The sequence below is a fragment of the Gorilla gorilla genome, chromosome 8, assembly GCF_029281585.2.
Source record: "Gorilla gorilla gorilla isolate KB3781 chromosome 8, NHGRI_mGorGor1-v2.1_pri, whole genome shotgun sequence".
NCBI classification, from domain to species: Eukaryota; Metazoa; Chordata; class Mammalia; order Primates; family Hominidae; genus Gorilla; species Gorilla gorilla.
In genome coordinates this window covers 87,079,786-87,099,811 of record NC_073232.2, presented here as the reverse complement: position 1 = coordinate 87,099,811, position 20,026 = coordinate 87,079,786, and the positions used below count along the sequence as shown (strand labels likewise).

At 39.4% G+C, this 20,026-nt stretch overlaps 1 protein-coding gene across 1 annotated transcript in view; it reads right to left on the bottom strand.

Moving 5' to 3' along the window:
• Positions 1 to 7,797: 7,797 nt before the first annotated feature.
• The window catches only part of KIF5B (kinesin family member 5B), a 50,496-nt gene continuing 38,267 nt past the window's right edge, over positions 7,798 to 20,026 (bottom strand). The window contains exons 19-26 of the mRNA XM_004049238.5: positions 19,830 to 19,939; positions 18,671 to 18,772; positions 17,306 to 17,366; positions 17,120 to 17,191; positions 16,847 to 16,951; positions 15,942 to 16,158; positions 14,320 to 14,470; positions 7,798 to 10,309 (exon numbers count right to left, since the gene is read on the bottom strand). Of these exons, the coding sequence (XP_004049286.1) occupies positions 14,340 to 14,470; positions 15,942 to 16,158; positions 16,847 to 16,951; positions 17,120 to 17,191; positions 17,306 to 17,366; positions 18,671 to 18,772; positions 19,830 to 19,939 (798 nt within the window). The 3' untranslated portion in view covers positions 7,798 to 10,309; positions 14,320 to 14,339. The remainder of the gene's footprint in view (positions 10,310 to 14,319; positions 14,471 to 15,941; positions 16,159 to 16,846; positions 16,952 to 17,119; positions 17,192 to 17,305; positions 17,367 to 18,670; positions 18,773 to 19,829; positions 19,940 to 20,026) is intronic.

The window sequence follows — 20,026 nt, the reverse complement described above, 5'->3', positions numbered from 1 at the left end:
AATGTTCACATATATCAATTACTCTCCATTTTGTCTTGGAAGCGTCTCTGACTGGCTCTTGTCTGGACTGGTTGCTGTGTATGCTGTCACCTTGGGGGTTCCGTTCTTTTGTATGCCCTGCATCTTTCTTAGTTTAGTCCCTTATTGTGGTTGAGGAACAGCTTCCCGATAAAAGGTACATAAGAAGTGACATTTTTGCTGGCCAGCACGGTGGCTCATGCCTGTAATCCCAGCACTTTGGGAGGCCGAGGTGGGTGGATCACTTGAGGACAGGAGTTTGAGACCAGCTTGGCCAACATGGTGAAACCCCCATCTCTACCAAAAATAAAAAAACTAGCCGGGCATAGTGGTGCATGCCTGTAGTCCTAGCTACTTGGGAGGCTGAGGCATGAGAATTGCTTGCACCTGGGAGGCGGAAGTTGCAGTGAGCTGAGATCACACCACTGCACCACCGCAACCTGTCTTAAAAAATAAAAATAAAGAAGTAACATTTTTGGGAACTGGTGTGCCTGGAAACCTTTTTATTCCACCTACCCTTACACTAATTGAGGCTGGAGATAACATTCCCTTGGAATTTTAAAGATATTGATCTACTTTCTTCTCATATCTGATGTTATTTGAGGCATTCAGATTCTCAGTCCTTTGTATGAAACTTTTAATATTTTTTCTAGTTCAGGTATTCTTTGTAGTGAAATTCACAATGGCATACCCTAGTGCGGGTCTGTTTTTATATATTGTGCTGGGCATTGGAAAGCATGGCTTTCAGTTTCACTAATGATTTCCTCTGCTGTTTCTTCTGTTCTCTTTATGGCATGCTTATTATTCAGATCTGAGGCCTTTTGTTCTGGTCTTTTCTTTCCTACTTTCCAGCTGTTCTTTTTGTACTACTTTGTGGGAGATTTCCTCAACTTCATCTTCTCACCCTTCTATTGAGTTTTTAATTTCTATTTTCAGGACTTGTTTTCTGAATATTCTTTTTTTCTTAGATGGAGAAAAACCTTACAATTTCAAAACCTGAGGATATTAGTGGCAGTTCCTTAAAAATGTTTTCTTCTCCCTTCACAGTCCCACTTTGCTCCATTTTGGGTTGTGGGTTTTGATTCTACCTTTCACCCTAGAGGCATTCCTCAAACGGCTGGTGATCCTTGCCTGTCTGCACATATTGAAGAGGGGGACAATAAGCTGACTGGAAGCAACCGGCTCATAGGAGTAGGATTTGTTGACTCTGGCATTCCTGAAACTGGTGCTTCCCTGGAGACCCCCAATATCAGCTGCCAAATTTTGCACAGAATCTTCTCATCTCCTGGCTGGAAGCATAAGCCTGGCTACCAGCATTCAGACAGCCAAGTAGGGGAAAGGGCTAAGCATTAAATATTCTGAATACAGGCTGGGCACAGTGGCTCACACCTGGAATCCCAGCACTTTAGGAGGCCGAGGCAGGTGGATCACCTGTGGCCAGGAGTTCGAGACTAGCCTGGCCAACATGGCGAAACCCCTTCGCTACTAAAAATATGAAAAAATTAGCCGGGCGTGGAGGCACGCGCCTGTAGTCCCAGCTACTCAGGAGGTTGAGGCAGGAGAATTGCTTGAATCCGGGAGGTGGTGCATGCCTGTTGTAGTCCTAGCTACTTGGGAGGCTGAGGCATGAGAATCAAGTGATTCTTGCACCTGGGAGGCAGAAGTTGCAGTGAGCTGAGATCACACCACTGCACCACCGCAACCTGTCTTAAAAAATAAAAATAAAGAAGTAACATTTTTGGGAACTGGTGTGCCTGGAAACCTTTTTATTCCACCTACCCTTACACTAATTGAGGCTGGAGATAACATTCCCTTGGAATTTTAAAGATATTGATCTACTTTCTTCTCATATCTGATGTTATTTGAGGCATTCAGATTCTCAGTCCTTTGTATGAAACTTTTAAAATTTTTTCTAGTTCAGGTATTCTTTGTAGTGAAATTCACAATGGCATACCCTAGTGCGGGTCTGTTGTTATATATTGTGCTGGGCACTGGAAAGCATGGCTTTCAGTTGCATTGGTGATTTCCTCTGCTGTTTCTTCTGTTCTCTTTATGGCATGCATATTATTCAGATCTGAGGCCTTTTGTTCTGGTCTTTTCTTTCCTACTTTCTGCAGTGAGTCAAGATTGTGCCACAGCACTCCAGCGTGGCAACAGAGCGAGACTCCGTCTAAAAAAAAATAAAAAAATTAGCTGGGCATGATAGCAGGCGCCTGCAATCCCAGCTACTTAGGAGGCTGAGGCAGGAGAATCGCTTGAACCTGGGAGGTGGAAGTTGCAGTGAGCCGAGATCATGCCATTGCACTCCAGCCTGGGCGACAAGAGCGAAACTGTCTCAGTAAATAAATAATAAATAAGATTCTGAGTATAAACTTACATATCACCCTTTGTATCAGTCAAGGTCCAAGGGGATTGCCTTTCAAATGGATACATAAAACTTTACAGGATACCCTAGGGTTAAGGGAAAGTACCCAAGGAAGGATCAAACTCTTAGATAGGGATGTCCCTCCCCAAGTTTGGGTTTCAGATCTTGCGGAGGTGTGGCTGCAGCCCACTGTATGGCAGGGACATTTGCTGGATTGCCCTGGGTGACAGCTGAGTCAGTCACCAGGGAACTTTCCTTTGAGGTGCATTCAGGCTGCCACTGGCAAGCAGGGAATCATGGCCAGGACGGGGCAAGAAGGAAACACACCATTGGGGTACACATGGGCTGAGGCTGGCACACTCCTCCAGAGTACAAGAGGACAGAAAACTGCAGCGGCAAGCAGGGAGTGCCTCTCCAGGCTATGTGTGAGCTGAGGCTGAAGGACAGGCTCAGAGGGAGCCACCTGCCAGCTAGCGAGGCAGTCACAGGGCCAAGGCCAGAGCTGCAAGCTGGCTAAGTGACTGCATACTTGGGTCACAGCTGGGGCTGAGCCATGCCTGACAACAGGATGGTAATAAGCAGCCAGGGGAAGCATGCCAGACCTGAGAAAAGTAGCCCCTTTCTCTTGTACTGACAAAGCTCAACTGTACAAAGCTTATGCTGACCATGCTAAGGAGAAATGCCTAGAGGGTCCTGCTGAATTATCAGAGCAGGCTATTGTGTTAGTTTGCTAGGGCTGCTGTTAAGTACCACAGACTGGGTGGGTTAAACAACAGAAATGTATTGTCTTATGGTTCTGGAGGCTACAAGTCCAAAATTAAGGTGTTGGCAGAATGGATTCCCTCTAAGTTCTGTGAGGGAAGGAGCTGTTCAAGGCCCCTTTCCTTAGCCTGTAGATGCCATCTCTGCTCATCATCTCCCCTCTATGCATTCCCTTTAAGTTATATTGGATTAAGTTATATTGGAAAATGACTGCATTTTAACCTGATTACCTCTGCAGTCATGAGGTTCAGTCCCCAGGAGGAAAGACCTTGCAACAACCCAGTACCGACAATTCCCCAGTCCTGCCCTCAAAAGAATGATGGCCATTTATTCAGGTTACTGGACAATGGACAAAAGGGAACACCCAAATATTTTGAAGGCTGTTGGATACAGGGTCTAAGCTGACGTTGTACCTAGAAACCTAAAGCATCATCATAGGGGCCGCACATGGAGGTATGGTTCTATTTAGGTAACATACAGTGCTCACATTATAGCAGCACATGCTCTGTGGATCCCTCTGCTGGTCATTTCCGTGTCTCTGATGTCTAACTAGAATTGACACACTTAGTAACTGGCATGATCACTACATTACATCTTTGGCCTGTTGGATACAGGTTATCCTGTATAGTGACAAAGGCCAAACAGAAGTCTCAAGCTGCTGTGCCTGCCCTTCCCGTAGACATAGACAGGGGTATCAGCAAAGGATGTGAGGATCTTGTGTGACATGCTAATGCCTACCAGACAGTATCTACTAGGGAAGAGGAATTTAACCAGTGGTTGACATCAGCCAGTCTGTCATCCATCGCTGCAGTGCTGGTATCGTGAGCACAGGAATGGTGTGGCCAATGGGAGATGAAAGCTATGCACATCCAGTAGCAAGGGCTCCCACTTACAAAGGCTGATCCAATTACTGCTGCTGCCTAACGTCCTACCAGCAATATTGAGTTCAATTGTCCCTTGAAGAAACCAACTAGCAACTTGGTAGTAAGTTGAGTACATTGAGTCTCCTATCCCAGGAGAGCCTGCAATTTGTTCTAACAGAAAAATGTGAGTTTGCCTTTCTTGACGACAGAGCCTCAAGCAGCCACTGAGAGTTTTGTATGATCCACCAGCATGGGATCCCAAGTAGACTGACTGCACTACTGCCCTCCAGCCTGGGTGACACAGCAAGACCCCATCTTTTAAAAAAGCTGACCAGGCACGGGGGCTCACACCTGTAATGCCAGCACTTTGAGAGGCCGAAGGGAGTGGATCACTTGAGCTCAGGAGTTTGAGACCAGGCTGGGCAACACTGTGAAACTCTGTCTGTACAAAATTAGCCAGGCATGGTGGCACATGCCTGTAGTACCAGCTACTAGGGAACCTGAGGCAGGAGAACAGCTTGAGCCTGGGGGACAGACAGGTAGCAGTGAGACAAGATCACACCACTGTACTCCAGCCTGGGCAACGGAGCCAGACCCTCTCTCATGAAAAATTTAAAAAGCATCGGGCCAGGCGCGGTGGCTCACGCCTGTAATCCCAGCACTTCAGGAGGCCGAGGCAGGTGGATCACCTGAGGTCGGGAGTTCAAAACCTGCCTGACCAACATGGAGAAACCCCGTCTCTACTAAAAAATACAAAATCAGCTGCGCATGGTGGTGCATGCCTAAAATACCAGCTACTCGGGAGGCTGAGGGGAGAATCGCTTGAACCCAGGAGGCAGAGGTTGCAGTGAGCCAAGATTGCGCCATTGCACTCCAGCCTGGGCAACAAGAGGGAAACTATATCTCAAAAAAAAAAAAAAAAAAGCATTGGAGGCTGGGCACAGTGGCTCACGCCTATAATCGCAGCATTTTGGGAGGTCAAGATGAGTGAATCACCTGAGCTCAGGAGTTCAAAACTAGCTTGGGCAACATGGCAAAACCCCATTTCTACCAAAATTACAAAAAAAAAAAAAAATTAGCCAGACGTAGTAGCGCATGCCTGTGATCCCAGCTACTCGGGAAGCTGAGGTAGGAGAATCACCTGGGCTGGGAAGACAGAGGTTGCAGTGCACTGAGATCGCACCACTGCACCACTGCACTCCAGCCTGGGTGACAGCGAGACCCTGTCTCAAAAGAAAAAAAGAAAAAAGAGAGACCCTGTCTCAATTCAAAAAAAAAAAAAAAAAATCTCTGGCCATCACTTATGATACTGTATTAATTATCCATCCCCTATCCTAGTTTGCCTGCATGAGTGTATAAATTTTCTCACTAGTTTCTATCACTCCTATATTCCCTTTTGCATCCTATTCCTTAGATGTGCTGCGATTTTTTTTTAATTTGGAAAAAAAACTGTTTTCAAATTTCTCCAGGAAAGGAAAAAAAATTAATACAAAGGCTCATAGAGCACACCTAAAAGATAATAAAATAATAAAAAACCAAAAAGGAAAAAATACGAAACTAGTCACTACTGGAAGACAGTAGTGAAGCAGCTCATTTTGAAACTTACAAATAAAGGGAAAGCATTTACCTTGTCTTTCCTACACAAACTATACACACACCCCCACTAGATAACTATACAAACTATACACACACACCCACTAGATAACCAAGTAAGAGACCAAGTTTCTCTACTGCAGCAAACAAATGAAAAAAATACTGTGTCTGTATCCCCTATTTAGATGGATCTAGGCACTGATCATCAATAGTGACTAATAGCTCAAAAAGAGACAAGTACACATTATGTGCCACCTGATGGAATACCACGACCTATAAATACTGTCCCCATCCAACAAAACTATCTGAATCTGATTACGTCTGTGGATCTGAAACAAATTTATAGGAAACATAAAGGCCACAGAAATTCGTTAAATGATATGAAAGGGATGCAACTGCAGTATCTGGGAAACTACAGGGCAAAAAAGTTATTTTCTTCATACATTGCAATGAAAAAATATGAGTCGGACTCTTCATTAATATATGAACTTCCATTGGATCTTGACTCAAACTGTTTACAAAAACTAAATATTTGAACATCAGGAAATTATAAATTTTTTGATGTGATAATGGTATTTGTTGGGTATGTTTTAAGGAGTCCTTATCTTTTAAAAATACATACTGAAATACTTAGCCCGGTGGTTCACACCTGTAATCCCAGCACTTTGGGGGGCCGAGGCAGGCGGATCTCGAGGTCAGGAAATCGAGACCATCCTGGCTAACACAGTGAAACCCCATCTCTACTATTAAAAAAAAAAAAATACAAAAAATTAGCCAGGCATGGTGCGGGTGCCTGTAGTCCCATCTACTCGGGAGGCTGAGGCAGGAGAATGGCAGTGAACCCGGGAGGCGGAGCTTGCAGTGAGCTGAGATCATGCCACTGCACTCCAGCCTGGGCGACAGAGTGAGACTCCGTCTCAAAAAAAAAACAAACAAAAAAAAAAACAAAAGGCACCATATGTTTTTCTAGGATTGCTTCAAAATAACACAGGGCGGGGGGGGGGTGTTGGGGGAAGATGAGTAGATTACGGATGAAACAAGATTAGCTTTAAGTTGATCATTGTTGAGACTGAGTAACTGGTATTACTCATTATTATTCTGTCTGATTTCATATCTGATTAAAATTTTCTATAACAGTATAAAAACATATAAAGCCCAATGCCCCCCAAAACAAGAAAAAACAAATACCCACTTGAATTTAGGAACAGTCTTTTTAAAGTTATTCTTCAGCTAGACCTGAATGATCATTGAGGAAATATCTAAAACACAAACGTTAACAAGTGTTCTTATCCTGGTTAATAAAACAACCAGACTCAGATGAACAATGGGGACTATATAAAGTAAAACACAGGTGACACCAGTCGGGCGCAGTGGCTCGCGCCTGTAATCCCAGTACTTTTGGAGGCCAAGGCAGGAGGATCACATGAGGTCAGGAGTTCGACACCATCCTGGCCAACATGGTGAAACCCCATCTCTAATACAAATACAAAAATTAGTTGGGCATGGTGGCATATGCCTGTAATCCCGGTTACTTGGGAGGCTAAGGCAGGAGAATCACTAGAATCCAGGTGGTAAGAGTTGCAGTGAGCCAAGATCACACCACTGCACTCCAGCCTGGGCGACAGAGCAAGACTCTATCTCAAAAAAAAAAAAAAAAAGTTTTATATGTGAGACTGGTCGTTCATTTCTAGCTGTTTAGCCTATACATTTATTTATTTATTTATTTATTTATTTATTTATTTATTTATTTTTGAGACGGAGTCTTGCTTTGTCGCCCAGGCTGGAGTGCAGTGGCGCGATCTCGGCTCACTGCAAGCTCCACCTCCCGGGTTCACGCCATTCTCCTGCCTCAGCCTCCTGAGTAGCTGGGACTACAGGCGCCCACTACCACGCCCGGCTAATTTTTTTTTTGTATTTTTAGTAGAGACGGGGTTTCACCGTGTTAGCCAGGATGGTCTCGATCTCCTGACCTCGTGATCCGCCCACCTCGGCCTCCCAAAGTGCTGGGATTACAGGCGTGAGCCACCGCACCCGGCCTAGCCTATACATTTAATATCTGCTGTCCAAAAGGCTGCAAGACATTAGGAAACAAAATATACATAAATATAATGACATATCAGTCACTATTCTGTCAAGACAGAAGGCCTGAACTCAGTCATGTAAAATCAACCTGACACTTAAGTTTTAAGAAAGTCATTACATTTCAAAAAATTTTCCTCTTTATTTAAACATAAAACGCATTTACAGCATGCAAGTTAACTTAAAATTAAACGGTGTCTTCCCAAACCAAGTATTTGTGAATGTATCTTCAAGCACTGAAAATAAACCAACATATTCCACAGGTAGACTCAGACTCTCTTCTGTCACCTCATGTCAAATGGAGTTAAGCACAAACTGAGAGTTACGCACAGTAGTTTTCTTAAGTTAGGCAAATAATTTAATTAATCGCCATGAATAAATATTCTCTTTATTTCATTGAGTTTCTCTTCTGAACCATCTATCAATGCCATTCAGAGGAACGTTAATATATCCAGTCAAAAAGACACTGCAAATTGAAATGTGTCAATATCCTAGATGATCAGAAATTTTCATTTTTAAGAATAAGTGCTGTGTTTAATGACCTACCATAGCAAAAAGCAGTTCACTGAAAACAAATTTATGAAATTCTTGGTACGCTTTATGAAAGTCTGAAATTATAAATAGAAAAGAACCATCAAGATACTTTTTAAAAACCTAACATTGTATATTCTGAACCACATGCTAATTAAAATTCGTTGTTCGTTACACAGCACCAATACCCATGATACATCTTACAAGAACAAAACTAACATATTCGGAAAAAAGAGAAAAAAAAATTCTGCTTCATTTACGAATGTTGCCAAAGGAGGCAAGTTTTCAACTGAAAACAAAACATAAAGGTCTATGTGAATGCAGCCAAATGTTTCTCCATTTAGAAAATCATCATAAAAGGTGGCAGCACTTTTTTTGCTTGTTAACTATATTACTTATAACTGGCTGCACCAACATTTCATCTCAATTTTTGGAGTGTTTCTTCTGATCAATCCTAAAAGCAACACAATCATTTTAGAGGTTGCAGACTACAACAGCAAAGATTTTTGACTATTAAAAAAATAAATAAATAAATTTATATTTTAAATCAAAATTATTACAAAAGTGGAAATTACAATAGTTAAGGAAATAGAAAAATAAGCCAATTATGATCTGAGTCTTCTGACTATGGCTCCAAATTTAATACAAATATCTGTGTATAAAACTTTTGCAAAAAGTTAATTCTGCCAGCAAGATCCTAACACAGAACTTCCCAAGTTTCTCTGCTAACCTTAAATCCCCATTCTCTGTGAATTTCTGCTAACACAGTTGCAGTCACCGCCCCCCTACCACTGATGAAGCAAATAGTGAAATCTCTTTCCCTATTACTTTTACAGTTTCCTAAAATAAGCTGTTGACTTACTTTAATCATCTGAGGAAAAAGTGGCAAAAATACGTATACACTTAGTACTGATTACAAAATTATCGGCTATGGCCAAGAAAATAATTTATCTAATGATTATTAGTGACTTGCAAACAATTTACTATTTCTAGACTAAACAAGAAATAAATTAGTGTACAAATTAGTGTAGCAGGTTAAAAACACCTCAGGGATTTCAGACCAAAATTGACCTATATATATATATTTTTAATTCATCATATATCTGTCCTGTTTCTTCATTTTTCTCAATTTCCACACGCTATAAATTTAGGTCAGCCAATAAAGTACTAACCGTATAAAATTATGTTTAATCCTATAATATCTTAATTCATTTTACTAATATTAAAGATGACAAATTATTACCTGTCCAATACTTATATTAGCTAGCAGGCTCACCAGAATAAAGCAGAGTATTTTCATTCCATCAAGACTTGTTGAGTACAGAATCAGGAAAAAGAGAAATATAATTTCTTTTCCAAACTCCCTTAAACTAAGATCTGCTTTTGATCCTTTAAAATATTTCTATTCAAAATAACTCAGCAACAGGCATTTCATGAGATAATAAGTAGCCTTGCTCAGTCTCAAATGCCTATTAGGCATTTGTAAGGTTTCAGTGCTCAAACAGTAGTTTTCAGGAGCAAACTTCAGAAACAATACAAGTAATTTTAACCCTGATAATATCATTTCAAGGGATTTTAAAATACAGTACTGACTGGATATATTTTATGGGCATGTAGTGTTGTTAAGTGGTAAAATTTAAAGACATTTAACCTAAATGTTCCATTTTCTCTTAAGAAAAAAAACGAAGACGTTTTAATAGGAAAAGAAAAACAAGAAGCAGTAGCAGCTAGGTAATTTAAACTGAGATTAAAAAATAAACATACACAAAAAATACAAAAAGTACAGTCCTATAAGGTACAGTTAGCTTGGCACAGTAAAGACTAAATTTAAGACACGATAGACAAACTGTGTAATAAATAGGGCCACAGTTGTAAACTGTCCTTTTTCCCTCCTAAGATGCCAAAATTGCACTCTAGTTGTGTTGGGAAGCAGCAGAGTTTACAAGAAGAGTAGGTAGGAAACAGCTGTACAGGCCAGGTATAATTTATACATTTTTTTTAAAGTTATAATTCTACAATCCCAAGGGAGTAGAGGTTATAGTCATTGAATGACTGCTTGATACCATGTCCTCTTCATACTTCGATTACTTTTTAACACCTAAAAACAGGAGAAAGCATAGAGTAAATATGTTTAGTTTTACAAAATTGGTGTTTGAGATAATCATGAAGAATAAAACAAGAAAATAAAATATGCCAACAGTTTATTATAAACATTTTAGCCAACATCTGTGGCTACTTTCCCCAAAATTAGAAAGATGGCAATATTAAATGATTTGGTTTCCTTTTATATACCACCTAAGTAGAACTGTTTAGAAGCAGTAATGTTTAAAGGGAGGTCAGCCCTCCCTTTGTTTTTATTCTCCCAAATAAAGCTATGGGTAAGCTGATTTATGAATTGTATTTGTTTAAAAAAGAAAAAGACAGCTAATCTTTTAACCAGCAGACAGTAGTCAGTGACATTCTTAAACCAAGGAACACTAACCAGCAACTACTAGTTATATACATAGAAGCTTTAAAAAAAAGGGGGGGGGGGGGAGAGGAATAGGGATAAACAAAAGGTGTATACAGTAGGAAAAGTAACAGTGAAATAAATAATTCTAGTAGTATTAAACATCTTTGTATTAAACTGCCTACTTACCTATGCATTTAGAAAAACAACCTATTTAAAGTACTATGCAAGGCAGAAGACTAGTCATGTAAAACTGGGAACTAAAAGTATCAGTATTATAAATGTCATCCTTTCCAAAAATAAACACAGTGACTTGAAATGTTTTTCTTAACATTAAAAAAATTTCTCACCGGGCAAAGTGGCTCACACCTGTAATCTGAGCACTTTGGGAGGCTGAGGGAGGCAGATCACCTGAGGTCAGGAGTTCAATACCAGCCTGGCCAACATGGCAAAACCCCGTCTCTAGTAAAAATACAAAAAACTTAGGCGGCCGTGGTAGTGGGCGCCTGTAATCCCAGCTACTCGGGAGGGTGAGTCAGGGAGAACTGCTTGAACCCGGGAAGCAGAGGTTGCAGTGAGCCGAGATCCTGCCACTGCACTCCAGTGCAAATTATTTAACATTTAAACAATTTATCACTTAAGTGAATCATATACTCCCCAATCATGGTTTAAGATAGATTATAAGAGTTTGAAAACTAAGAACCACTATCTTTGGACCAGCATCAAAACAAACCTGTAAATAATTGTATTTTTACATCATAACTTTCAAGTCTTGAAAACCTAGTTTGGCTGGGTTAGCTCCCTCCCTCATGTGCTAACCTGGTGTCACTATACTGCGATCAGCAATAGTTAACAAAAGTATGGTCTGTCCTCTCTCTACAATGAGATAAGTTTAAAGTTGACATGTGAATTTTAATGTGAGGACAATATCCAAAAAGGATAAACTTTCTATCTATGCTTTGAAAATCCCCTTGCCCAGCTCCCACTTCCAGAAAGGTAGGAAAAGGCTTGCATCTACTGAATACTGTGTGCTGGGTAACATCTTAACTCATGTAATTTTTTTTTTTTTTTTTTTTTGAGACGGAGTTTTGCTCTTGTTGCCCAGGCTGGAGTGCAATGCCACGATCTCGGATCACTGCAAACTCCGCCTCTTGGGTTCAAGCGATTCTCCTGCCCCAGACTCCTGAGTAGCTGGGATTACAGGCATGAGCCACCACGCCCTGCTAATTTTGTATTTTTACTAGAGGCAGGGTTTCTCCGTGTTGGTCAGGCTGGTCTTGAACTCCTGACCTGAGGTGACCCACCCACCTCAGCCTCCCAAGTGCTGGGATTACAGGTGTGAGCCACTGCTCCCGGCCAACTCATGTAATTCTTAAGAATGACTTCCATTTTACTAATAAAACTGTTATTAGTCCAAAGGGGAAAAACACAGGAGTTATCTCTAATTATCATGAAAACCAGCTATTGTTATGTCTACTGATATTAAGTACGTATTATCTATGACATAACTTTGTCAAAAATGTTTATGCTGAGTCTAGTCAATGCTTTTGCATAGAAATGGAGAACAAGGTGACTACACATAAAAACAATCAGACACAACACACAGGTGTTATACCCTGAAGATAACTGGGCCTACTCAGTAAGTCAATATCACTAAAGAGGGTGCTCATTCAAGATCAGAAGAGATTTAAGGGATGAAACTAAACGCAAGCAGCAGTCCTGAATTGTACTCTGGTTTAGACAAACCAGCTGTACAGGATAGTGAAAAAGAAATTGGAAAAATCTGAATATGGAATGGTATTAAATAATATTAAAATATAATCTTACTGGGTGTGATAATATTGTGGCTATGTAGAAAAATGTTGTTTTAGAGATTCATTAAATAGTTAAGCAATAAATCCATAATTTTTATGAAGTACTGTAAAACAAGTCAGAATGAGAAAAAAACTATTAAAAAGTTTATCTGCTCAAGTTCATAAAAGTAGTCAGGATTCCAACTTGGATGGAACTCCATAGTCCATGTTCTTTTCACTCTACCACTGTTTTAAATCCTACATTGTGTGAACAAAACGTTTAAAATTGCTAGAAATGTGAATCCTTCAGAATATTTCTTAATTCTCTACTCAATTTAGAGCCAGTATTATGCAAAATGTCAAAGTATAAACAAGCAACATTAAAATAAACTAGCTTTAGTATTTGTCAGAAACAGCTAATCATTTCATAATTATCTAGTATTTTTTATTTCCAAAGCATATACACACATCAGGGAATTCCTGAAGAGTTAGTTACAATCAGAGTTGCTGCTATATGACCAATTATTAGGCAACCACTAACCAATCACGTTGTAGAAGAAAGTGTTCCAAATATATTGCTAAGTTTAAAAAGCAGGCTACAAACTACAAAATTAGCCGGGTGTGGTGGTGCACACCTGTAATCCCAGCTACTTGGGAGGCTGAGGCAGGAGAATCACTTGAACCCGGCAAGCGGAGGTTGCAGTGAGCCAAGATCACGCCATTGCACGTCAGCCTGGGCAACAAGAACGAGGCTCCATCTCGGAGTGGGGCAGGGGGGTGTGGGGTTTGTGGGGACAGGGGGCCGGAAAAAAAAGCAGGCTCCAAAGCAGCATATGTAGTAGAATAAGTGGAGTCTATTACAATAGTTATCAACCGTTTAAACTTTTAAATTTAAAAACTAATACAGAAAGCTCCAGAAAGAGAGAGAGAGATATAGTATATTGTGTAGTATCTCTAGATTTTTTTTTCTAATTTGTGACTGTTTTATGCCCTACCAAGAACAGATATTACTTATATAATTATAAATAAAACTCAGAAATCTGTTAGTAAGCTGGGCTCATATGCAATTTGGTGCAGTCTTTCTAGAAACCAATGTGTTAATATGTAGCAAGAGCCTTAAAAATGTTCATATTTCCTTGTAATTGCATTTCTGGGAACCTTCTGGAAATCTCTAACAGGTTAGGGAATACAAGAAGATGTTTCAGGCCGGGCGCGGTGGCTCACGCCTATAATTCCAGCACTTTGGGAGGCCGAGGCGGGCAGATCTCCTGAAGTCAGGAGTTTGAGACCAGCCTGACCAACATGGTGAAACCCCTCGTCTCTACTAAAAACACAAAAATTAGCCAGGCATGGTGGCGGGCGCCTGTAATCCCAGCTTGGGAGGCTGAGGCAGAGGGATCGCTTGAACCCAGGAGCCAGAGGTTGCAGTGAGCTGAGATCACGCCATTGCACTCCAGGCTGGGCGACAAGAGTGAGATTCCATCTCAAAAAGAAAAAGAAAAAAAAAAAAATGTTTCAAATTTCATATATGAAAATTTTGGTTTTTGAAAATTTCAATTATGGAAAAAATTAATATAATTACATGTCTAGCCAAAAGGAAAGGAATGTTTATAAACCATGGTGCATCCATTAGACACAGTATCAAAAGCTATTACAAATGGTCCAATGCTAGATTTCAAAACAAGACCACAAATTTGAATATATAGTATGATCTAAACTACACAAAAAGATCAAGCTAAATTACTTTTATAATGCTTAAGTTAAAAAAATCATAACACTAATGTGAGAATTTTTTAAAATCAAAAAACGTATTTAACAACCAATTTTCCACAAACAGATATGAAAAGCCAGATATAAATAACAAACCTGTGGGTATGTATAAACTATTACACTTGTTTGCCTCCTCCACCTCGCACTGCCACTGGCTGGCTGTTCTGAACAAATGCACCTCCTCCACGAATTGCACTTGGGTGAGTTGGAGAAGCTGCTGGATGTTGCCCGGGACGAATAGGTTTAGCTAATATGAAAAATAAAGACAGACTTTAGAATAAAGTTTAAGATGTGACTGCAATGACTATTAAGGTTTCTTCTCTTATTCACAACAAATTCCCAAATGTTTTTTGCCTTTTTGTTTCTCCATCACTTTTTCTTTTCTGTAACATCCTTTTCTCAAGGACCTATACAATTCTTAGCCTTTAAACATCTTCCTGGCCAGGCGTAGTGGCTCATGCCTGTGTAATCCCAGCACTTTGAGAGCCTGAGGTGGGTGGATCATTTGGGTCCAGGAATTCAAGACCAGACTAGGCAATAAGGCAAAACCCTGTCTCTACAGAATATAAAAAAATTAGCTGGGTGTGGTGGCGTGCACCTGTAGTCCCAGCTACTTAGAAGGCTGAGGTGGGAGGATTGCATGAGCCTGGGAGGTTGGGGCTGCAGTGAGCCATAATTGCACCACTGCAGTCTAGCATGGGTGACAAGCAAGACCCTGTGTGTCATAAAAAAACAAGCAAACAAACAAACAAAAAAAATGGCTGGGCGCAGTGGCTCACGCCTGTAATCCCAGCACTTTGGGAGGCCGAAGCAGGTGAATCATCTGAGGTCAGGAGTTCGAGACCAGCCTGACCAACAAGGAGAAACCCTGTCTCTACTAAAAATACAAAATTAGCTGGGATGGTGGCTTGCACCTTCAATCCCAGCTACTAGGGAGGCTGAGGCAGGAGAATCGCTTGAACCCAGGAGGCAGAGGTTGCAGTGAGCCAAGATCACGCCATTGCACTCCAGCCTGTGCAACAAGAGTGAAACTCCATCTCAAAAAACAAGCAAAAAAAAACAAAAACAAAAACAAAACAAAATAAAAAACAACAAAAAAACACTTACTGCACCAATTTTTTTTTTTTTTTTTTTTGAGATGGAGTCTTGCTCGTCACCCAGGCCGGAGTGCAATGGTGCAATCTCGGCTCATTGCAATCTCCACTTCCCAGGTTCCAGCGATTCTCCTGCCTCAGCCTCCCAAGTTGCTGGGTTACAGGCGTTCACCACCATGCCTGGAAAATTTTTTTGTATTTAGTAGAGACAGGGTTTCACCATGTTAGGCTGGTCTCGAACTTCTGACCTCAGGTGATCCACCCGCCTCGACCTCCCAAAGTGTTGGGATTACAGGCTTGAGCTGCTGCGCCCAGCCACCAATGATTATTCTTAAACATTAAATCATTGCTGATGGCTTATTTTCTTGCAATTCTCTTGGCTTTAATAGTATTGCTCTATATAGTTTCTCCATTCCGTGACCATTCTTGCTTGCTTCTCTAGTTCTCATTTATCTTCTTGCTCTGCTAATGTGATTATTCCTCTTTCCCAACAGTGCCACTCTGCTAAGTTAGAAAATAGAGACAGATGCACCATGACAACACATAAAATTCGGATTACGTTTTCCACTAAATGAAAGCATTCAAACTGAGCAAGGTTTAAAGGTTTTAATGTGTTCTACTAACCAATCTGTGCAGAATGCCCTCTTCTGGCCATATTCTTTGACCTGACTGCTTCCTTTATGCGATCTACTTCTTGCTGATAGCGTTTGCGATCACGAGATGCATTTTCTTTAGCTTCTTTCAGTGCTGATTCCAAAGCTTTCACTCTCTCAGCTGTAGCTCGAAGTCGCTTTTCCAACTTAGGAAGTTCACAGCGGAGATCTGCATTATCACGTACCAACTAAACGTACACAAAGAAAACAAGGATTCCAGATTTAACAGGATGATTTGAAAAAGTATGAGCATTTCTTACTTGCTCTTTAGAAAAGTAAAACTGCATTTTATATTGTTTCCCATTTATCTAATTTAGGCAGAAACACGCAAGGAATACATCCATCTATACATAGCGTACACACATCTAGTTTACTCACAAAGGTATAATTTCCTTTAATTTTTTAGGGGTGGAATTGTTCTTTCCCTCTACTAGGCAAAGACAATACATTACAAGATAGTGCTGTTTCTTCAGTAAGACAACTAATCTGGTTAAATGAAAACTGCGTCATTATGTCTGACACACTGGGGTATTAGGTATAAAAAGGGTTATCCCCAAAAGACTTTGCAGTACTTTAACTGCAGTCTTGTGTAGTAGAGATCTCAAAATTACCATGAATAAATTATGAAAATGCACAGTCCTAAAATCCTAAAGGGAAAATGAGAATACATGTTTTCACTGCCTCTTTTGATAATAACGTTGTTAAAAATATTAACTCCTCTAAAAGTTACTTGTGGTTTCTTTATATAATTTCTGATAAAATGGCTCAGGGTATAAAAATTCCTGAGGACTCTGAAAGATTGAAATACTCACTTGCCAATCCTCAATTTTTGATTTTTACTATCTTGCAGCTACCAGAAAATATACTCTTTAGTACCTGTTTGTGCACTTTAGTGAGCTGTTCAAGATTATTTTCAAGAAAGGAGATTTTTTGCTTCTGAGCAGCGCTGCCTCCGGTGTCATCAGAATCAATCTCAGCACTCTGAAAAAAGAAGGTAAGTATTACAAAAAAATTTTAAAAATTTAAAAAAACTAAGCTTAACTATACAAAAATTGACGTGACTGTAAAGTTATTTCACTTTGAATACAAATAATTACCTAGAAGTAAGCACCATTTATGCAAACGCCCACCTCGGCATAGTTACATTACCTTTTTAACTCTTGTAGCCAGGTCCTGAACAAAGAGTTTGCGCAGGTTGTGTAAAGTCTGAAGTTCTTTTGCCTTGGATTAAGAACAGCGATATTTTTGGAGCTCAGACTTTAAATTTAGAATAATCATGGTAGAAAAAACCCACAAAATATTTCCCAATCCTGTTTATTTTCATGTTTTTCTTACCACTGTCTCTTCCAAACCCTTCAAGTCTTGTCTTGCTTGTTCTCGTCTATCTTGCATAACCCTAACAGTAGAAGAACAAACATATATTTTCAAATTTTATTCTGTAAAATTGTACTTAGCATGAGAGTTGAATAAAATATTTTGTATCTGAAAGGATAAATTCTTAAATTTAAATAAATACAAGATGCCTATTTTAAACAATTTATCCGTGCTGTCTTTCAAAAAAAAAAAAATTTTTTTTTTTTTTTGACACAGAGTTTCTGTCCCAAACACTGCTCACTGCAACCTCAACCTCCTGGGCTCAAGTGATCCTCCTCACCTCGTCTCCCAAATAACTGGGACTACAGGCATGTACAATCAGCCCTGTCTAAAAAAACTTTTGTACAGACGGGGTCTCACTATATTGCCTAGGCTGATTCTCAAACACTGGGCTCAACTGATTCTCCTGCCCTGGCCTCCCAAAGTGCTGAGATTATGGGTGTGAGCCACTGCAGCTTTGCAATTTCAAAAAATTTTCATATGCCTTCTAAAACAACAGTCTATTGTTATACATTCCATATATAGCAATGGAAGAGATGAAATAAAATGTGGCAGAATTCAAAGAATAAGGAATAGTTCTATAATTTATATTTTAAAATATGCCACATGAATTATACTGCTATTTATCCAAAATGATACTGATTAATTATAGATTATAAACTGTCAAAGACTAAAATATTTTACATTACAAGTATTCTAAACAAAATTACAGCTGCAAGTTAGCAGAATCTTCATAAAATCCACTCTGAACTGGTCCTGATGTTCTAACTATCCTAACAATATCAGTTGATTTGCAAATTGTCTCACAAACTCAAGGTATGTGAAAAATTATAATCATGCATTTTCTACCTGCTAAGATTCTAGAAAACTGAGTTTTGAGAAAATGAGAAAAGGTAAACCATGAAAACCTCTGTTCAAAATGGCAAGGCTAAACACCACAATGCTCTTTTATGCAAGAGAAAATTTAACAAAAACTCAGTTTTTGTGTTAGATCTTAAAATCTTCTAAGTTACTTAATATATTGTTTTAGGTTCATTTTTATGCTGGATCCTGAAGTAATATAGAGATAAAGAAACAGCAAGCAGGTTGATAAACAGAAACCTTAATCTTAACCACAATGAAATATAAGACCTTGCTTTCACTAAAATACAAGTTTATATTCCAAGTATTTATTATATAAATCAAACCAACTCAGTGGATTTAAGAAAAAAATCCTTTAGCCCATACAAAGTAAAATATGTATCCACTGGCTATATCCAAAGGTAATGCCTATAATCCTCTAATTTAGCTTTTATTTTTAAACTTTAATTAAAAACAATTACTCACGTAAGTTCATGTAGTTTTCTGCTCTTTTCCTGATCTGTGGCTTTCAACTTCTCATGTTCTACTCTTAGACGTTCCTGCTCTAACATCATTTTCTGGTTTTGGCTGACAAAAGAAAAAAAGAATTAACACAGTATCAATATCACAGTTTTCTCAATGTCATCATTAAAATTTCCAAACTTTTAAATTCTATAATCTCATCAAGGACTTTTCTGTTATCCTATACCCTATGGAGGAAAAGAGGAAAGGAACCTGGCTACTTGTGGACATACAAAATTTTTCGTATTTTGGTTTGAAATCATGATTTTGTTCTCCTCTTTCATCTTCCTGAATCCTTATGCCTACCTCCATCAGGTATTCATAGTAAGACCTACGCCCCAAACCTCATCATTATTTTGTTGTGTTATTCTCTTCTTGGTTCCTACTCAAATTGTTGCAAACTCTGACTTCCATAAACTCTATGTATGTGCACATGGTTATGGAGGCAGGGAAATTGCTTCTAGATAAACTAAGATGACAACTTAAAAAAAAAAAAAACCTTTGAAAATCCATAGAATTTCCAGAAAAGTTTTTCCCAGTTAAGAATTTTGAGTCAGGGTCTCGCTCTGTCGCCCAGGCTGTAGTACAATCATAGCTCACTTCAGCCTCAGACTCCAACACTCAAGCAATCCTCGTGCCACAGCCTCCTGGGTCACTGGGACTACAGGCATGTGCCACCAAGCTCAGCTAATTTAAAAAATTATTTTTTTTTGAGATGGAGTCTCACTATGTTGCCCACTGGTCTTGAACTCCTGGCCTCTAATGATCCTCTCACCCCAGCCTCCCAAAGCACTGGGGTCACAGGCCATCAGCCACTGCACCCAGCCAAGAATTTTTTTAAAGCAGGAAATTAAATAAAGGATTTGGAGGAGACTGTGGTATGCAATAATGGACTTAGGTTGGGGATTTTTTTCTTTTACTGAACAATTTAGATCAAAAGACCTAAAAAAAGCCTCAAAAATTTCACCTGGAATTTAGAAGTTTTACTCATAAATGAGAAAATTCTTTATTTTCCAAGATAAAAATGTAATTTTGATGAAAACTGCAGGTTTCTAGTAAGAATATATACCATGTCCATCAGTAACCAATTCTTTCCTCCTAACTAGAGAAGTATAATACTTACTCTTGAAGATCAGTAATAAGTTTTTCTTTTGCTTCTACTTCATCTCTCAAACTACTGATCTGTTTTTGATGAGTTTCTCTATGGCTTTGGATCTGCTGTTCAACAGCTTGCTAAAATTTTGAGGGGGAAAAGGATGTTAAAGTCAGACTAATCAAAATTAATACTGATTAATTAAAGCTGTTAGAAATGTGACATCA